This window comes from Nycticebus coucang, chromosome 6 (assembly GCF_027406575.1).
Source record: "Nycticebus coucang isolate mNycCou1 chromosome 6, mNycCou1.pri, whole genome shotgun sequence".
NCBI lineage: Eukaryota > Metazoa > Chordata > Mammalia > Primates > Lorisidae > Nycticebus > Nycticebus coucang.
This window is the reverse complement of record NC_069785.1, coordinates 24,051,456-24,072,839: the sequence shown is the minus strand read 5'-3', so window position 1 is coordinate 24,072,839 and position 21,384 is coordinate 24,051,456. Positions and strand designations below refer to the sequence as shown.

The window sequence follows — 21,384 nt, the reverse complement described above, 5'->3', positions numbered from 1 at the left end:
TTCATTCTTGTTCCATTCTTGTTTTGATTATGTCTGCTCTGATCTTTAATTTTTCCCCCTTCTACTAGCTTTGGGTTTAGTTTTCTGTTTTCTAGTTCTTTAAGGTATAAGATTAGATTTTCAATTTGAGATTTTCTTTTTTAGTGTAGGCTTGCATAAACCTAAAGATCAGCCAGATGTACTAGCTTACGATTTCTCAGACCCTTTCTGAGCGTGTGTACATCCCTGTGTATGCACATGACCTTCTAGATTCTCCAGTATCTATGGGAGTTTTTCAGAACCCTTATTCCCCACTGTATCCCCCTTTCCCAGTGTCTTTCCTAGACACTCTGGTCTGTCACCTACTTGCCTGTCTATCCCATTCCCTAGGGTGCTGCAGCTTCTATATTTGCTTTAAATACTGTTTGACAAATAGTAGAGGTTCCAGCGCTGAGAAGGGTCTGAGGAAGGCAAAAGAAAGGCAAGCATTTGAGCTCATCCCTCAGGAAACCACTGCACAAGTCCAAATGCACAATCACATTTCTTTGAAAACAAGGTCCATATTACCTGCTGTTGGACCAATAATCTGCACCAGGAACATGGACCGCTCCAATGCCACTGCCTAGCTGAGGAGTGGGAAATGGTAGGTGGGTCAGTTAAAATGCTCTCATCAAAATTTAGCAGCTTGTTTCTTCATTAAACATTCTCAAAATTTTGTCCTTTTTTTTATTAGATTCTCAAAATTTTGTCCTTTTTTTTATTAGATTCCAGAACTTCTAAAAATTTGATTCTGACAGTTTTGGGCAGTTTCATCATTGCTTTCGTAGAACCAATGGAGTTTTATAGTTTCTCTGTCTGTCATTTTTACTGATACTACTCTATAAGTTGCCATTTTAACACTAGAATTTATCATTAAAGACTACTGAAAATGTAAAGTCACACTTATATTTTGGAAATAGGTGTTGAAAATTTTAAATTACTGATAGCAGTATAATGTGATTTGTTCTCAGAAAGAATTTTTAATTTTTTTACGTCAATTTCTTTTTCACCATTAGCTTGTGTTTTTTGTCGAAAAAGTGATGATTGCCCTAATAAATATGGAGAAAAGAAAACTAATGAGAAATGGAATCTCACTGTACATTACTATTGTTTGGTAAGTATAATTTATAATTAAATTCTAGAAATCTGGCGTTTTAAAGAAGAGAATTGTATCTTGACGCTGATTAATGAGAGTTGGATAAGTTACTTAACTTCTCTGGATCTCATTTTATCTATATGTAAAAAATTGAATTTTTTAAATATTAAATTCCTAAATTCTGAAAGTACTTTGTACATATAAAGACCTGTCATCATTACCTGTTTTTGCCTGTTTAGGGCCTACATTAACAAAAGGAGAAAATGGGAGGAGGTAGGATTTTTTTTTTTTTTACCACTTTCTAATTTCCTTTGTTGCTAGTGATAAATCTCAGAAAAGACTGGTTTAAAGATTCAGAGAATATAAGAAAAGAATTTTATTTTATTTGACAGAAAACCTGGAAAGAGATATTCTGGCTAAAGGTAATATTTGTGGAAAATTATAGAGGTTAATTTATGGGTGATTCAAAAGAAAAGTGATTTCATACTGACAGTTGTCTCTCATTTGTTACCACTTCCTCCACCATCTTCTCACCTCATTGAATCTTTATCTTAAGATATTAATGGCACATTACTACCTTAGCATACCAAGATTGCTTCCCTCTCAATTTCCCTCTCAATGTTTCATGACACAGTATCTGTTGCCACGTAAGAAATTATTCTGAAATTTAGCAGATAAAACCTTTATTATCTCACACAATTTTGAGGGTCAGGAATCTGATATTGGCTGAGCTGAATAATTCTAGCCCAGAATCTCATGAAATTACCATCAAGGGATGTCAGTCGGATTACATCTGAAGACTTCCCAGGGCTGGAGGATTCACTTCTAATGGCTCACTCATGTGGCTTTTGGGCTCAGTTCCTCTTAGTTGGTCTCAGCTTCTTATCCCTGGCCCTTTCACTAGGCTGCTCACTCAGGCAACAGGACATCTGCTTCTCCTACAGCAAGTGACGCTAGAGAGAGAGAGAGACAGAGAGATATACACTAAGATAGAACCATATAAGCTAGTCATCACAGTCATATACCATTGTCACTTTTGCTTTATACTATTAGGAGTTAGTAAATCTAGCCCACACTCAAGAAGAAGGGAATTAAGCTCTACCTTCTGAAGGAAGAAGTACTGACAAATTTGTGGGCATATTTTTAAATGCATCATCTATGTTAAAAATCCCTTTTGGTGCCTGTTTCAGAAACCACCTGGCTCTCTAAGACTACACTTTTTGTGCCCCAGCTACCCTGTGGATTATTAATTGGACTTGTAGACTAGCCTAGGAATCTAATCACTTTTATACCATGCCTTAAGAGAAAATAAAGTTGGCATTCCAAATAAATTTGTAAGTTAGAGTCTATTATATTTTGCAGTGCAGAAGAAAATCTTTTCATTTTTTTCAAGAGTTTATTTTACTTTATGTTTGTTTGGTTTTGAGGCACAGGTCTCACTCTATTGCCCAGGCTAGGGCATAGTAGCATCATTATAGCTCACTGCAACTTCTAGCTCCTGGGTTCAAGTGATCCTCCTGCCTCTGTCTTCTGAAGAGCTGGGACTTCAGGGATGTGGCACCACAACTAATCCTCCTTTCTTTCTTCCTTCCCTTTCTTTCTTTTTTTCGTAGAGATGGGGTCTGGCTCTTGCGTAGGCTAGTTCTAAACTCCTTACCTCAAGCAGTCCTCCCACCTCAACCTGCCAAAGTGCTAGGACTACAAGTGTGAGCCACCACACCTGGCATATTTTACTTTTTAGACAGTGGAATTAGGAGAGCTGTTTTATTAGTCAGCAGGTTGTTTTTCATAGCTAATTCTTAAGTAATATGTATCATTTTTGTTTTTCTTTAGGATATATTATAAACTTTTAATCACAAATTTATTCTATGAAGTATTTTTGTATTCTGTAATACATTTAAGTTGATGGTATCAGAATTTCCCTTATATTCTGTTTTATTTTATTAAATGAGTATAATACTTTTTAAAAAGTATTGACCCTAAACTCAACTCTTTTAATATTCTATTTTATTATGAATAAGAAAGGGTAATAATGCTAACAAGTGGCAATACAATGCTAGAGCTGAGAAGGACTTAAGTACAACCTAACGTTCTTTGGCATTTAAGGTCAGAGACATTATTTGCCTAGGGTTCCAGAAGGCTAGGCACAGAGCCTAACTTGCAAGTTAAATCCTTATAAATAAGGATTTCTTTTTTTTTTTTTTTGGCCAGGGCTAGGTTTGAACCCGCCACCTCCGGCATATCATGTTCCATGCTTTTTCTTGATTTAAGCTTAACTTTATTTAACTATGAAGTTTAAATCAAATTTTCTAAAAAGCAAACATTTATGTTAACTAGAATTCAGTAGATTTCCCTGTAAATATGCCTTTTATGTTCACAGTTCAGCTAGATTTAAAGTTAGCCTGAAATGTGGTAGATAATCTAATTGTCTCCATCTGATTTACTAATCCTTGTATCTAAAACTTAATTGTAAGTATTCTCTTTTTCTTCCCCCTCCAACCCCCCTATCCAGTCACTCTTTTCCTTCCTACCTGCTTTTTTTTCTCTTTCTTTTTTTTACTTTCTGGAATACTTTCAGAAACCAGTTTGGGTATACAAACTATTAATATACAGTGTTCTCCAAATCAAACAATGTGAGTATCTTCTTTCATACTTTGACTATGAAAAATAACTTATAGATAGGTTCTTGAAATTTGAATCATTCTATGTCTGTTTTTATTGGAATGTATATTAAGGATATTTTTAATTCCAGACTAGTTTCTTAGAGTTTATTTTCTAACTGAGAATATGTTCACAGTTAATGTCAAGTGGAATTTGGCAGAGAGGTAAAGAAGAAGAAGGAGTTTATGGTTTTCTAATAGAAGACATCAGGAAGGAAGTGAATAGAGCTTCTAAACTGGTGAGTAAATTATTTTACTCATAACACTAAATGCCGTAAGTATCGTCAATACTTGGGAGGTCTTTTCCATCAGTTTTCTGAACTAGAAATTTATGACTTTGATTTTATATTCCAATGCATATGTTTGTCAAATGTGATAAGTTGTAGAAGAACATTTTACATTTGGGCAAGTGAAAGAGTGTCCCTGGCCCTGGATACAATATATATGAGAATACTGACTTTACTCCTTATCTTATTCCAGTCTGTTCATCATTTCACCTATTCTTAATCAGAATTAATGACCATCGTTCCATACTGCTATTCTGCAAACTTTTGATCCTGAATCAATTCAACCATTTGCTCTTTTATTCTTATGCCTCAGGTGCTGAGATTGGAATGGTAGGATGAGGTAGATATTACACAGCTATGCAAACTGGTAATTTATGATCTTCAGAACTGTGTGGCCCTTCTGTGACATTATGTGCTTATGTTCAGTGCCCTCTCCTATTCTCCAAGTTGGGTATTCTAAACTTTTATCTTCTTATTCATTTAATCATGCTTTGTGAATCTTCTATGTGTCAGCTACTCTGCTATTTTCAAGGAGGATTTCCTTATGGTCTGAGTAGAATAATAAGAATCAAAAAGTTGGAAGTATAGGGAGTTTCATTTAGAGAATGTGTTGAAGATGAAGCAATTTGGAGGATGAGGAGATTCATAATTACATTGGAATAGAAATAATGAAATGTGAAAGGTTGTCCCATAAATGCTGAAGTTATTTAGAATGGTAGCAAGAATTAAAATACAGAGAAAGCCTATAGTCTGGGTGTGAAGTCTTCAGGTAGAGGAGTGACTAGGAAGTTAGGTAACAGGAAGGGTAGATGTTAATAAGGCTCAAACACCCATGTTTTAAGAGATAGACGAGTGTCCTACATCTGTAACAGAGAACTGAAATAATCTGTTTGTTCCCCTTCCTGCCCCATCTCACTCCTACCCTGTGCCAAGTCTGGAAATTAGAAGGATGGGAAGATAAGCAGCTTCATTCAAGAAGGTCTACAAGGGAAGCAGATAGAAACATTTATTTTAATTGAGGCAAAGAAGTAGAGGCAGTTATTTTTGAAGATGTTGAAGAGACAAGGGAGTTGATGGTAAAGGAAAGGCTGTAGGGCACAAGGGAAAACATTGGGAGAAAGATTAATATTAATCTAAGGATATGTGAGGATATTGGTATTAAAATGTCTCAACTTCTTGATGATTAGTGAGCTTTTAAAGTGTAGTCTCTAAAGGTGCCTTAGAATTTGGAACTAAAGATTGAATATATCTCATCTGAAATGTTTGAGGGGGCCAGGTGTGGTGGCTCACACCTGTAATTACAGCACTGTGGGAGTTCAAGGCAGGAGGATTGCTTGAGCTCAGGAGTTTGAGACCAACCTGAGCAAGAGCAAGACCCGTCTCTAAAAACCAGCCAGGCATTGTGTCATGGGCCTATAGTCCCAGGTGCTTGGGAGGCTGAGGCAAGAGGATCGCTTGAGCCCAAGAGTCTGAGGTTGCTGTGAGCTATGATGCTACAGCACTCTACCCTGTGTGACAGAGTGAGACTCTCTCAGAAAATAATTAATTAAAATTCTAAACATTAAAAAAATGAAGTGTTTGAGGCCAGAAGTATTATGGATTTTAAATGTTTTTGGATTTGGGAATATTTGCATACCAGTTGAGCACCCCTCATGTGATTGAATATCCCTAGTCTGAATATCCAAAATGCTTCAATGAGTATTTCCTTTGAGTGTCATGTTGGCACTCAAAAAGTTTCAGACTTTGGAGCTATTTCAGATTTTACCTTCAACTAAATCCTCCCAAGTACATTTGTGAACCTTGAAGAGAAGTCCCTATTTGTGAACTCAAACTAGAATTCCTTGTGTCAGTTCATAATGTTGGCGAGCTATTCTCTAGTGACCCAGGTGGTGCTTAAAGAAGTCAGCAACAACTCTGTAATTCCTGAATCAGTGAGCAATATAATGACCCTCTTAAGGGTTTCAGGATGTTTTAGGTACTGCTCTGTATTTTACTAATCATTGATTCCTTTAATTGTCTTTCTGTTTACATACCACTGTTAAATTTCACTGGTACTGTATTTGTATCCTAGGGCTATTATAACAAATTGACTGCTTAAAACAGGAATCTATTCTTTCATCATTTTGGAGGCCAGGGTTCTCAATCAAGGGATCAGAAAGGTTGGTTCCTTCTGGAGACTCTGAGTCCATTCCATGACTCTTTTCTAGCTTCTAGTGGCTGCTGGCAACCTTTGACGTTCTTTGACTTGTGGCAGCTAACTCTTAATTTCTTTTTCCATCTTCACAAGCCTTCTCTGTATGTCTGTATCTTAAATCTCCTTCTCTTTCCTCTTATAAAGACACCAGTCATTTGATCCTAAATCCAGGATGATTTCCCTTCCTGGAGATCCTTAATCTGCAAAGATTCTATTTCCAAGTAAGTTCACATTCAAAGGTACTAGAAGTTAAGACTTGAATATGTCTTTCGGAGGGCCACTATTCAATCCACTATGGGTATCTAACACTTTTTCGTTTGATTAGGATAGAGCGAGTTTTGCCATTATTTTACAAATTCATTTATGGAATTGTGTTTCTGTTCTTGGTATTTCCTAACTTACATGCTTTCTCTTGAGATTTCAATTAAGACTTTCATGTATAACTATTATGTTTACAAACCTTTCAGCTTAAAATATTTTAGCAGGTAGAAAGGAAAAGGAGATTGTCTTATCTATGTTAAATTATCTTTTATCAAAAATTGTTTTGAGACAATGGGTCTCAAATTGGGTCTTTAGATTGTTTCTGAGTAGAACTTTTTTATGGAAATTTCTTTAATAATCTGTTATCACATGGTAAAAAATAATTTTCAGACTCTCCACAGGAATATTCATTTATACTTGGTCATATTATAGTACTCAAAGTTTATATGTTGCAACCCATATTTTCACTGGTTTTTTTCCTAGAAATGCTGTATTTGCAAGAAAACTGGCGCTTCAATTGGATGTGTTGCCCCCCGATGTAAACGAAGTTATCATTTTCCTTGTGGACTTGAGAAAGAATGTATTTTCCAGTTCACTGGCAATTTTGCGTGAGTTATTTAACTATTAAATTTGAAAGATGAATGTTAAAAAACAGTGGGAAATGGATAACCCAATGATATAATTTGCTTGTAAAGTTTCTTTTAAAAGCTGCACTGTGTGTATATATATATATATATACACACACACACAGACACATATGTATATAAATAAATGTATACGTACACATAGACTTATTTCCCCCTCCCTGGGGAATACACACACACACACACACACACACACACGTGTATATAAATAAATACATAACATACACAGAGACTTATTTCCCCAACCCCTATGGGTCATTTTCTCACTGCCATGTCTAGAATGGACCTAATGATTAATACTCGCCTTTGGCTCTCAGCTCTAAGATGCGATATGGAACTGTTAATTTATTCATATTCAGAGAAAATTTCTACCTTACTTTAATTCTAGATTTTTATGTCACTCTTCAGAATTATTGTCCACTTTTCTTTTGCAAGTCTTGTTGTATGTATTTCTTACTGTGTACATTGAAAACATGTAAATTTGGTTGGGTTCCAAAAATAAATATTATGCCCTGGGATGCCCCTAAAAATAATAGCTTCCTGAGTACAACTTTAAACATCAAGATTTTATGAATTTTGGCATTTGATGTCATGAGTATTTTCTTTCTTTTAGTCTTTGTATTCTTGACCTCTTTCATAGATTGTTGCCATGTAAGAAAACTGCAGTTTAGAAAATAAAGGGAATTAAGAATAGGTTATTATTTTCATTTTCTGTGTTATAGGATTAAAATATTTTTAAAATGTAATTTCTTGGCCTCCTTTAATTTCATACAGTGCTGAGTATAATAGTATGTACTCAATTGTTGAATACAAAAGTATGTGTACTCCCTTGCTAACAGTGTTACAGAGAATTCTCAACATAATGGTAGTCACTGAACTTCCTTCTGTATGAGTTACCTGTCACCACCAAAAATACATATTTTGAAGGTCCAGCTCTCTTTGGTCATAGATTATGAGAGTAATTTATAGTGCCAAGGCTGTAGTCTGTTGTAAGTTAATTATCAGACAGGTACAAATGAATTTTCTCTTAAATATGTGAATTATAATGATAGTATAGTTTTGCTTTGTGATTTATTAAGTATTGTTTTTAAATAATTTACATTTTTAGATCATTTTGTTGGCACCATCGACCTGTTCAAATGATTACATCTAATAGTTACAGAGACTCCATACCGTGCACCATTTGCTTGGAATTTGTTGAGCCTATTCCGACTTACAGCATATTACGAAGTCCTTGTTGTAAGAATGCTTGGTTTCATAGAGACTGTTTGCAGGTAAGATATGTTTTATAAACTCTGTCTGATACAAAATTTGTGGCTTGATGATTTTATTTTTTTATTATTATTATCATTTTTTTGAGACAGAGTCTTACTCTGTCACCCTTGGTAGAGTGCTGTGGTGTCACAGCTCACAGCAACCTCCAACTCTTGGGCTTAAGTGATTCTCTTGCCTCAGCCTAGCTGAGTCTACAGGCGCCTGCCGCAATGCCTGGCTATTTTTTGTTGCCATTGTCATTGTTGTTTAGCTGGCCTGGGCCAGTTTTGAACCCGCCATCCTCAGTGTATGTGGCTGGCGATGTAACCACTATGCTACGGGCGCTGAGCCTGGCTTGATGATTTAAATTAAATTATTAGCTCTTCTTTAACTTTTATAAACAGTTTTAAAGCATTTAACTTGAAGCATATTTTACATATGAAATTTATCCTAAGTGTCAATTAACATTTTAATAAGTAATTTAGATGCAACCTTTTAAAATATATATTTGTACTTTAAAATTTTTGTTTTTAACCTAAATACTTTGTTTGTATTTCACAACGAGTAAAACATAGAATTTAATTCCTAAATTCCATTTGAATGTTTCATCTGGGAAACCAGGATATGTGCAATAATAAGTGTGGCAGCAAGCTAAGCTATATAAATGTTAAGAGCTGCTTTTTATTTTAAAATACAAGAAACACTTTCTTCTTGACACAGAGTTCATTACTGTCAATGAATTAAAAGTATTGTTTCTTTGAGTATCATCTTACATATTAAACCTGATGGATTCTTTTCAAAGAAATAGAATATGACTTTAAAACACCCACAACAGTAAACAATTTAGTATTTTTTAAATTTAGAAAATACTTGTCAAAAAATTTAAATAGTTTTTAATAACATCAAATACGTAACATGCATATGTGAAACTTTGAGCTGATATACATAATAGAATGCCAAATAACAGAAGATTTACTTAAGTTTAATACTGTTTTTTAAAACTCATATTATTCCTCAGTAAAAAAAGTTGCTGGTCCCGGTGGCTGGTGCCTGTAATCTAAGCACTCTAAGAAGCTGAGGCAGGTGACTGCTTGAGCTCAAGAATTCAGCCTGAGCCAGAGCAAGACCTTGTCTCTAAAAATAGCTGGGCATTGTGTCAGGTACCTATAGTCCCAGCTACTTGGGAGGCTGAGGCGGGAGGATCACTTGAGCCCAAGAATTTGAGATTGCTATGAGCTAGGACGCCGCAGTACTGCACCTAGGGCAACAAAGTAAGATTCTTTCTCAAAAAAAAAAGGTAAAATGATGATATGAAAAGTTAATGATTACAAATTATCCACAAACAAGTTTTTTAAAGTTAGGAGGTGTATATTCTCATATTTCAATAAAGTCTTTTTTTTTCTTTTTTCAAATGAGACAGAGTCTCACTTTGTTGTCCTCTGTAGATTTCTGGGGCCACAGGTGCCCACTACAACACACGGCTATTTTTTGTTATTATTGTTCAGCAGTCACAGGCCGAATTCAAACCCACTACCACCAGTGTTAAACCACTGAGCAATGGGCACCCTCCCTTCAATAAAGTCTTAAAAGTGCTACCCTCAGTAAAGTTGGACTGATCACTTTGTTTTTGTGTGGGCCTTGAACTTACATACTTAGGATTATTTGGTTAAAATTGGCACCTTATTTAGGTGGAGAAGTGTTAGAAATTCTGTTAATTCTTACAAAGAAATGTTTATAAGAGAATTCCAGAGAATGAAGTTAATAAACACTGTCATGAGATGTTGTCCTTACGTAATGAGGAAGAAATTCACTTATAGGAAAATCTTTAAAAAGGAATTTGTCTTAATTAAGAGTTTGTATTTGAATGAATATAATTGCTGCCAAATATGTCATCTTACTAATCTTGTAACACAGTGTGCTGTTTTTCAAGGCAAATAAGTTTTGCCTCATTTATATGTTAATATTTAAGGAGCAAGAAGTTCTAAACTTGACCTAGTTATTATTAGGGCTTTTTGTGAATAAATGAAACTACTGAGTTTTTAATTCTCTCATTTAAAAAGTAGACATAATATTACTAACCAAAAAGTTGGTCTACTTTATGCAAATATAATTTAAAATCACAGCCATATGGACACCTATCTATGATACAAATATCAGTAAGCAGTTGCAACTTGATTAGAGCATACTAAGACAGGGCTAGTATTGTCTTGATTGTTGTTTTGTTCCAAAAATTTGGTGATTTCCTTCTTAATCTCGTCTATAACCCATCTATCCTTCAGCATAAGGTTTTTTAGCTTCCATATTTTTGTATGGGTATGCAGGTTCCTGTTGTTATTTACTTCAACTTTTATTCCATGATGGTCTGAGAAGATGCAAGGAATAATTTCTATTTTTTTAAATATGCTGAGGTTAGATTTGTGGCCTAGGATGTGGTCGATTTTGGAGTATGTTCCGTGGGCTGATGAGAAGAATGTGTATTCAGTTTCGTTGGGATGAAATGTTCTGTAGATGTCTGTTAAGTCCAGATGTTGAACGGTTGAGTTTAAATCTAAAATTTCTTTGCTTAGCTTCTTTTGGGAGGATCTATCCAGCACTGCTAAAGGGGTGTTAAAATCTCAAACTACTATGGAACTGGAGGAAATCAAGTTGCTCATGTCTGTTAGAGTTTCTCTTATAAATTGAGGTGCGTTCTGGTTGGGTGCATAAATATTAATAATTGAGATCTCATCATATTGAGTATTACCTTTAACAAATATGAAGTATTCATCTTTTCCTTCCTTATTTTGGTTGGTTTAAAGCCTGTGGCAAATAGGATTGCAATGCCTGCTATTTTTCTGCTTTCCATTTGCCTGGAATATAGATGACCATCCCTTCACCTTGAATCTATATTTGTCTTTTAATGTAAGATGCGATTATTGTATGCAGCAGATATCTGGCTTGAGTTTTTATATCCAGTCAGCCAACCTGTGCCTCTTTAGAGGACAGTTTAAACCATTCACATTAATTGATAATATTGATAAGCCTTTCGAGAGTCCGGTGGACATTTTTAATCCTCTTGTGACTGTGGAAGTGGAAATTGATGAAAATTTTCTGGGTGGGTTTACTTTTGTGGTGGAGGATTACGCTGGTCTTTATGGAGGATAGGTCTGAGAATGTCCTGCAGAGGTGGTTTAGTTATGGCAAATTTCTTCAACATGTGAATGTCATTGAAGTATTTAATTTTTCCATAAATGAAACTCAGTTTAGCTGGGTAGAGGATCCTGGGTTGAAAGTTATTTTGTTTCAGGAGATTAATTAAAAGTCGATGACCATCCTCTTCTAGCTTGAAAGGTTTCAGCAGAGAGATCTGCAGTTATTCTAACATTCTTGCCCTTGTAGGTGATGGTTTTCTTTCATCTGGCTGCTTTCAGAATTTTCTCCTTCATATAGTGAAATTAATTATGATGTGTCTGGGAGATGTCTTATTTGGGTTGAGTCGTGCTGGAGTTCTGAAACTGTCTGCTATCTGAATTTTAGAATCTCTTGGCATGTCTGGAAAGTCCTCCTTCATAATCTCATGGAGAAGAGACTCTGTGCCTTGTGAAGCCACTTCATCACTTTCAGGGATCCCCATAAGACGAATATTAGTTTTCTTCGAATTATCCCAGAGCTCTGTGAGAGAGTGATCTGTTTTTGCCCTCCATTTTCTTCCTCTTTGAGAGTTTGGGAGCATCCGAAAGCTTTGTCTTCAATGTCAGAAATCCTTTCTTCTGCTTACTCCATTCTTTTTTTTTTTTTTTTTTTTTATTGTTGGGGATTCATTGAGGGTACAATAAGCCAGGTTACATGGATTGCAATTGTTAGGCAAAGTCTCTCTTGCAATCATGTCTTGCCCCCACAAAGTGTGACACACACCAAGGCCCCACCCCCTCCCTCCTTCTCTTTCTCTGCTTTTTCTCCCCCCCACCCATGACCTTAATTGTCCTTAATTGTCCTCATATCAAAATTGAGTACATAGGATTCATGCTTCTCCATTCTTGTGATGCTTTACTAAGAATAATGTCTTCCACTTCCATCAGGGTTAATACGAAGGATATAAAATCTCCATTTTTTTTAATGGCTGAATAGTATTCCATGGTATACATATACCACAGTTTGTTAATCCATTCCTGGGTTGGTGGACATTTAGGCTGTTTCCACATTTTGGCGATTGTAAATTGAGCTGCAATAAACAGTCTAGTACAAGTGTCCTTATGATAAAAGGATTTTTTTCCTTCTGGGTAGATGCCCAGTAATGGGATTGCAGGATCAAATGGGAGGTCTAGCTTGAGTGCCTTGAGGTTTCTCCATACTTCCTTCCAGAAAGGTTGTACTAGTTTGCAGTCCCACCAGCAGTGTAAAAGTGTTCCCTTCTCTCCACATCCACGCCAGCATCTGCAGTTTTGAGATTTTGTGATGTGGGCCATTCTCACTGGGGTTAGACGATATCTCAGGGTTGTTTTGATTTGCATTTCTCTAATATATACAGATGATGAACATTTTTTCATGTGTTTGTTAGCCATTTGTCTGTCATCTTTAAAGAAGGTTCTATTCATGTCTCTTGCCCATTGATCTATGGGATTGTTGGCTTTTTTCATGTGGATTAATTTGAGTTCTCTATAGATCCTAGTTATCAAGCTTTTGTCTGATTGAAAATATGCAAATATCCTTTCCCATTGTGTAGGTTATCTCTTTGCTTTGGTTATTGTCTCCTTAGCTGTACAGAAGCTTTTCAATTTAATGAAATCCCATTTGTTTATTTTTGTTGTTATTGTAATTGCCATGGCAGTCTTCTTCATGAAGTCTTTCCCCAGGCCAATATCTTCCAGTGTTTTTCTATGCTTTCTTTGAGGATTTTTATTGTTTCATGCCTTAATTTTAAGTCCTTTATCCATCTTGAATCAATTTTTGTGAGTGGGGAAAGGTGTGGGTCCAGTTTCAGTCTTTTACATGTAGACATCCAGTTCTCCCAACACCATTTATTGAATAGGGAGTCTTTCCCCCAAGGTATGTTCTTGTTTGGTTTATCGAAGTTGAGGTGGCTGTAAGATGTTAGTTTCAGTTGTTGGTTTTCAATTCGATTCCAAGTGTCTGTGTCTCTGCTTTTGTGCCAGTACCATGCTATCTTGACCACTATGGCTTTGTAGTACAGACTAAAATCTGATATGCTGATGCCCCCAGCTTTATTTTTATTACTAAGAACTGCATTAGCTATACGGGTTTTTTTCCGGTTCCATACAAAACGCAGAATCATTTTTTCCAAATCTTAAAAGTACGATGTTGGTATTTTGATAGGAATGGCATTGAATAGGTAGATTGCTTTGGGAAATATAGACATTTTAACAATGTTGATTATTCCCATCCATGAGCATGGTATGTTCTTCCATTTGTTAATATCCTCTGCTATTTCCTTTCTGAGGATTTCATAGTTTTCTTTATAGAGGTCCTTCACCTCCTTCGTTAGGTATATTCCTAGGTATTTCATTTTCTTTGAGACTATGGTGAAAGGAGTTGTGTCCTTAATTAGCTTCTCCTCTTGACTGTTATTGGTGTATACAAAGGCTACTGACTTGTGGACATTGATTTTATATCCTGAAACATTACTGTATTTTTTGATGACTTCTAGGAGTCTTGTGGTTGAGTCTTTGGGGTTCTCTAAGTATAAGATCATGTCGTCAGCAAAGAGGGAGAGTTTGACTTCCTCTGCTCCCATTTGGATTCCCTTTATTTCCTTGTCTTCCCTAATTGTATTGGCTAGAACTTCCAGCACTATGTTGAATAGTGAAGGTGACAGAGGACAAGGTTGACAGAGGACAACCTTGTCTGGTTCCAGTTCTAAGAGGAAAAGCTTTCAGTTTAACTCCATTCAGTAAAATATTAGCTGTGGGTTTGTCATAGATAGCTTCAATCAGTTTTAGAAATGTGCCACCTATGCCTATACTCTTCAGTGTTCTAATTAGAAAAGGATGCTGGATTTTATCAAATGCTTTTTCTGCATCTATTGAGAGGATCATGTGATCTTTATTTTTGCCTCTGTTAATATGGTGGATAACGTTTATGGACTTGCGTATGTTAAACCAGCCTTGCATCCCTGGGATGAAGCCTACTTGATCATGATGAATGACTTTTTTGATGATAAGCTGTAATCTATTGGCTAGGATTTTGTTGAGAATTTTTGCATCTATATTCATGAGTGAGATTGGTCTGAAATTCTCCTTTTCGTTTGGGTCTTTTCCTGGTTTTGGTATCAATTTGATATTTGCTTCATAGAATGTGTTGGGGAAGATTCCTTCTTCCTCAATTTTTTGGAATAATTTCTGCAGTACAGGAATAGCTCTTCCTTGAAGGTTTGATAGAATTCTGGTGTGAAGCCATCTGGACCAGGGCATTTTTTGGTTGGAAGATTTTTTATTGTTTCTTTGATCTCAGTGCTTGTAATTGGTCTGTTCAGGAGCTGTATTTCTTCCTGGCTGAGTCTAGGGAGAGGGTGTGATTCCAAATATTGATCCATTTCCTTCACATTGTCAAATTTCTGGGCATAGAGTTTCTGGTAGTATTCAGAGATGATCTCTTGTATCTCTGTGGGATACAAGTTGTTATTTTCCCTTTATCATTTTTGATTGAGGTTACTAGAGATTTTACTTTTCTATTTCTCGTTAGTCTGGCCAATGGTTTATCTATTTTATTTATTTTTTCAAAAAGCCAACTCCTTGTTTCATTAATTTTCTGAATGATTCTTTTGTTTTCAATTTCATTGATCTCTGATTTGATTTAGGATATTTCTTTTCTTCTACTGAGTTTAGGGTTCGATTGTTCTCCTTTTTCCAATTCCATAAGATGGCTTGTGAGATTTTTGATGCGCTCTCTTTCACTAGCATAGAAAAGGTTTTCATCATATGTTAAGTGACATATATATAACACATTATCTTTTATATAATTCATAACCTGATGACAGACTTAAATTGTTAACAATAGATTTTTTATTGTCCACCATAGGTTCAAGCAATAAATGCGGGAGTGTTTTTCTTTAGGTGTACAATATGCAATAATAGTGACATATTTCAGAAAGAGATGTTGAGAATGGGGATTCATATTCCTGAAAAGTGAGTAACATTTAGCCTATTGCAAAAAAGTTAAATGTCAGATTTAATAGCAGTAGAAATAATCATTTATGTCTTCATCAAGTGATCATGGAAGGTGGCCATTTCAAGTGTTAAAATGTGAAGTATCCTTCTCCTACCTGTATTGCCAGTTCTTGGGCTGCAGGGACTGTGATGTAAATGTCTCATTAGTTAGTTTAGAGTCCTTAATAAGTACCTCAGCTGTGACCAATTTTAGTTGGTTGGTATAGACACAATTATAATAGGCTTCAAAATAATATGTATAAATTATCTAGGAGAATCAAGATGTGGCTTTTCCTCCACCCCACCCTCATGCTTCCAGACTCACGCCCCCCAGCATGGTAGAGCAGCTGCTGCCATGGGGGTGGAAGGGGTGAGGGGAAGCCTGAGTATTCTGGGGGTTGGGGAAGGAGAAAAAGAGAATTTTAAAAAAAGGAAAAGGAAGATGTGGTTTTTAAATGCATGAGAAGAATTTTCTTAAGCTTAAAGATGAGGAATTCAGAAATAATGATACTAAACTTTAAATTAAAAATTGGAAGTAAAATATTAAAGAAAAATGGGTTTTAGAAAATTTGTGGTTAATTTTTCATTTAGCATTTGAAAATTTACTGTGAGAATAATTAACTGTAGGATAAAATGACACTAATGGCTTTATATCTTGATGAGAATGATTGACTATAAAAAGGATTAGTTTTATTCTTGTTGCTGAGATTCACTGCTGATTCTTTTGTGTAACATAGGTAAAAGTATGTTTTGCTTCTTTTATAGAGATGCATCTTGGGAATTAGAGGAAAATGCCTATCAAGAGCTTCTGCAGCCCTATGAGCATTGTGATGTCCGAAGATGTCGCTGCAAGGAAGGGCGAGACTATAATGTACCTGACAGGTATTTCTGGAAATTCAATTGTGCTTAGTTCCTTATTTAAAACTTCAGCTGAGAAAGGAGGTTTTGTAGTTAGTAAAATATAGTTTGCTCTTAGGATGTTTTTAAGTTTTAACTTTTCTACCTTCTAAAATTATGAGGCTTAATTTTTTTTTGAAGAGACAGAGTCTCACTCTATCGCTCTCAGTAGAGTGCTGTGGTGTCAAAGCTCACAGCAACCTCCAACTCCTGGGCTTAGGTGATTCTCTTGCCTCAGCCTTCTGAGTAGCTGGGACTACAGGTGCCCGCCACAATGCCTGGCTATTTTTTTGTTGCAGTTTGGCTGGGGCCGGGTTTGTACCCGCCACCCTCAGTATATGGGGTCGGTGCCCTATTCACTGAGCCACAGGCACCACCCGAGGTTTAAATTTTTAATATAAAGAGTGAGAGCTGGGCCTGGTATGCAATAAGCACTCATATTAGCTGTCTTCTTCCTCATCATCATCAGTGGGCAGAACTGTCTGGGGAAATAGAGGAAACACACACATAAGAGACATACACCAGCACACCCATACCCACATAGAGGGGTGATACACCCACACCCCTGGGTTGAGCAGGGTATCTGGATACCTCTCCTGCCACCCACACTTCCACACACTTAGGGAGCTATAACCATTTCTATATAAAGAGGATACGCTCATAACCACACAAAGATGACAGGGCCCCATACCCAAAATGAAGATGAACTGTCATACATCCCATAACACAGTAGGGAAACATGGATGGGGGAACAGGTAATAGAGAATGAATATAAAGACTTCCATGTGGAAGGTCTGAATCCTGTTGAACTACACAGTACCTCAGGTGTCTGAACAAGTTTATTTTAGTGAATATTCCTAATGTTGAAATTTACTATGGAATGCTTCCGTATCAGACACAGCAGTCTCCTTGCAAACACTGTCATCTCCTAGTAGAAAGGAAAAAATTTTCCTCTCTTTTATCATTCTTTCCAATGTTTTGTATACTTTGTGTATGTGCATATGGGTATGTGGTATTGTTCACTGTTCGTATTGTTTTTACATCAAGTTAGAGGATATTTAGAGGAGCAGATAATCTGATTTTTTTCCTTTGGGTAAAAGGATTAATTGTGTATATATGGCATAGAGGGTGGTGTTTGAAACAGACTAATACCAAAAATGTAAGCATCTACTTTTCTATATGTCCTCAGCAAATGGGAAATAAAGCGCTGTCAGTGTTGTGGGTCCAGGGGAACACATTTAGCCTGTTCCTCACTACGATCATGGGAACAAAACTGGGAGTGTTTGGAATGCAGAAGTATTATCTACAATTCAGGTAATACTTTATGGTTTTGAATAAAGTGTTTATTCAAATGCATATTATTACATTTTTACTTATATTTCCATTATGTTAACATTGGTATTTAAATCTGTAGGAGATTTCCAAAAAGCAAAAAAACATGCATTACCCAACTCTAATATGGGAATTGCTGATTGTTTGTTGGAAGAGTCATCACCCAAATTACCAAGACAGTCACCTGGAGTCCAGAGTAAAGAGCTACTAAGGTGTGTATTTTGAATTGGAGAAAAATGTAAACATCTGGAGAAAATTATGACAAGAAATGCTGTATACACTTAGAATACTAACGCAGTAGTCTAAAAGAGTGTTTTAAACTGTAGCACCCAACATTTGATCGTGAAGTCATTGCAGCCAGCATTAAAAAAAAAGTGAAATTGAATAGAATAGAATACAAAATATCATATTAATTGCATGTAGGATTATATTGAGTGTAAAAGAATGTATATGAAATCTGTCTTAGTGTTTCCTGATTCATGATGTAAAATTTGTTACTACAGATAATTTTCAAGATAGTTTGAAAAAATTTTATCTAAAAAATGTGCTCAAAATTCTACTTGATTCTAGAGTAAGACAGGAAATTAAAATATCAATCATACCATATCACATTGTTATAAGAATGGAATCCTATTTAGTATATAGATGGTTTCTTTATTGATATAATCATTATTTGTTCAATATATTTGTTGTTGCTGTCAGTTCTTTCCTTTAGAAAGTTTATAAGTATTATCACATTAGTTCTTAACTATCTCCATAAGTTAAAGAAATGAATAGATTTCAAAATCATAAACATTTAAATAAGACTGGAGTTACATCCTTATAATGTGCCAGATATTCTGTTATAGTTAGGATTTTAAATTTATTCAGTTTTATAAAAGCATTTTTACAGCCTTGCTTTACCCAATAGGGCAAAATAAGAAACATAGAATTAGTAGCTAAGCATGTTGAAATATTTTCTTATTCAAAATAGTTTCAAATTTTAAAACTTTGTTAATGGAAAAGAGAATTTTTATGAAAATATTTGATAACTGAATTTGCAGACAGGTAGACTATTAAGTACTCCTCAAAAAGTAAAGAATTACTGTTTTAAAGTGCCATTCATGTTAACTGAAATTATCTGTTGTAAATATTGTGATAATATAGTGTCAAAAAAGATGTTTGCATCATTTTTAAATAATTTTAATAGGGTTTCAATAATGTTACACCAGGGAAGCCTGAATCCTTGCTTCTGCTTTACTATGCAGTCATATTTTAGAAGAATAGCATCAGCATTTCCACTGGTCCAGGCAGGAGCAAGGAATCAACCTCCTATAAAAAGTATAATCTTACCTTCAAAGGACTTTGGTTTTTATTTGACTTGAGTTAATGAAGAGGGGATTGTATAAGTAAAGAAAGATTATAAGCTTGGCGCGAGCTGTGGCATTGTAATGTCTTGGGATATGACAAACCATACTTGGTATAGAAAGATGATCCGTAAGTGTTACTTAAAGCAAGATTATTTTTAGTACATTAATTCCAATTACAGATGGAGAAACTGAGGCAGAGAGTCATTGTACAACAATAAGCTAGATTGTTAAAACATACATTGCTGGGCCTTATGCCCAGAGATTACGATTCTGTAGATGTTCTGTGGGGCTTAATAATTTGTATCTCTAACAAGTTCCCAGATGCTGCTGCTGCTGGTCCATTTCCATACTTTGAGACTTACTAGTCTAGACTAAAAGGTACTGTTGGGATTGTGAATTTGTTTAAAACATTACCTCTACTAAATATAATTTAATTATAATATTTATTAAATATAATTTAATTATAATTTTATGATTAACAGTACATTGTGTAATCTCTCTTACTATGGTTTACTCAGATAGTAAGCAGCGATTACATTTGCTTTTTTAAAAAAGGGTATAATGAGTATGGAGCTACAAGTAAGCAAGTTCATGTTTTAGTGATGGGCCAGGAAGGTGAGAGGTTGAGCTTCTTATTCTTAAACCCGAATCCATTGATTGGACAAATTTGACATAATCATCCTTCAACATTCTTGTAAATTGATTCTAATTTGGCAGAAGATTGGGTTAAAGAATCAAGAATTTAAGGTTGTCAAATAAAAGGTTTTGGTCTGGTAGCAGCCACTGTTGTGGTTTGGGGTGGGAGTTGGGGAAGAATGTCCTTTTAATCTTTTTTATCCTTTTCTATTGGCTGTCTAATTGCTGTTTCACATAAAGTACCTTGAAGTACTTACCTATGTTTAAATTCATGTTTTATAGGCAAGGCAGCAAGTATAAAAGAGATATTTCGACTATACTGATAGAGTTAGGATTCCAAATTAAAAAAATAACTAAAAGATTGTATATCAACAAAACCAATATCTGGAATAGTGCCTTAGATGAATTCAGAAAGCAAAGCTTTAATCCTTCATATGCAATTGAAGTAGCATATGTTAATGAAAATGATAACTTTGGAAGAGAGCGTCCTGGATCAAAGCATGAATTTCTAAGTCTCTTATTGCAACATCTTGAGAACTCACCATTGTTTGAAGGGTCCTTGTCAAAGAATTTATCTCTAAATACTCAAGGTAATCATTTAATTTATTCTTATGTGTACTGAATATCACCGTTTAAAAGAATAGATAGCTGGTTAGAATTGATATTCAAATCTGTGGTCTAAATGTATAATTCATTTTGTTTATAAACTACTGATAGAATCACAGGAAAACAGGGCAGGGAGTAAGTATTTTAAAAAGTAAATTTTGTAGTCAAACAGTTTTTAAGAATACTATGCTTTCTTTATAGCAGCATCTCCCTTAAAGTCATTACATGACTTCATTCGTATTTACTCTAATTTCATTTGAATAAAGTGGCCAAACGTAGGGGATTATTTGAATTCTTTCTTAACATATTTGGAATTTGCAGCTGACCACTTTGCCTTTTTTTTTTTTTTAACAACATAGGATTTTTACAACGTAGTTTTCTAATCCACATGTAACGGATTTTCCAATGTGCTTTTCTTTGTCAGATTTTTTTCTTACACAACTATGTATATAATACTTTTCTGTCTTTACTATTGGTAAAGACTTAATGTCTATAATTAAAACAGACATCACAAAACAGCATTCTCCTTTAGGAGGTTTTTCTTTGTGATTATATTTGCTATTTAATTTAAAATTTTTCTATTGTAATAAGATACATATAACATAAAATTCAAAATTTTAACCATTTAAAATATACCATTCAATGGTATTAAGTGCACTCATGTTATGCAACCATCCCCACCACCCATCTCCAGAACTCTTTTGATCTGGCAAAACTGAAACTCTGTACCCATTAAACATTAACTCCCCATTCTTCCCTTCCCCTAGTCCCTGCAACCACTGCCATTTAATTTCATACATGATTTTGAACATTTTCAAAGAAACATATTTTGGGGTTTTTTTTTGTTGTTTCCCTTTAGGAGTTTTATACCACTTTTGTTACAGTAAGAAATTTGAAAGAGAATGAGAAGACATTTCATTCTGTTTGAGTTTCTTCCTGTATTTTCTTCAGAGCTTCCTCACCATTGACAGCTTACAAACAAGATAGATTCTATAGATTTGTTCTTAA

General features: G+C 35.1%; 1 protein-coding gene across 2 annotated transcripts in view; it reads left to right on the top strand.

Moving 5' to 3' along the window:
• G2E3 (G2/M-phase specific E3 ubiquitin protein ligase) overlaps nucleotides 1-21,384 on the top strand; it is a 56,014-nt gene that overhangs the window by 18,822 nt on the left and 15,808 nt on the right. The window contains exons 3-11 of one of the 2 annotated variants that reach the window (XM_053594592.1): nucleotides 1,035-1,132; nucleotides 3,912-4,013; nucleotides 7,000-7,124; nucleotides 8,317-8,434; nucleotides 15,429-15,535; nucleotides 16,322-16,438; nucleotides 17,643-17,767; nucleotides 17,868-17,997; nucleotides 20,053-20,360. In XM_053594592.1, the coding sequence (XP_053450567.1) occupies nucleotides 1,035-1,132; nucleotides 3,912-4,013; nucleotides 7,000-7,124; nucleotides 8,317-8,434; nucleotides 15,429-15,535; nucleotides 16,322-16,438; nucleotides 17,643-17,767; nucleotides 17,868-17,997; nucleotides 20,053-20,360 (1,230 nt within the window). Of the gene's footprint in view, nucleotides 1-1,034; nucleotides 1,133-3,911; nucleotides 4,014-6,999; nucleotides 7,125-8,268; nucleotides 8,435-15,428; nucleotides 15,536-16,321; nucleotides 16,439-17,642; nucleotides 17,768-17,867; nucleotides 17,998-20,052; nucleotides 20,361-21,384 lie in introns of both variants that reach the window. The other variant, XM_053594590.1, reaches the window with a different exon arrangement.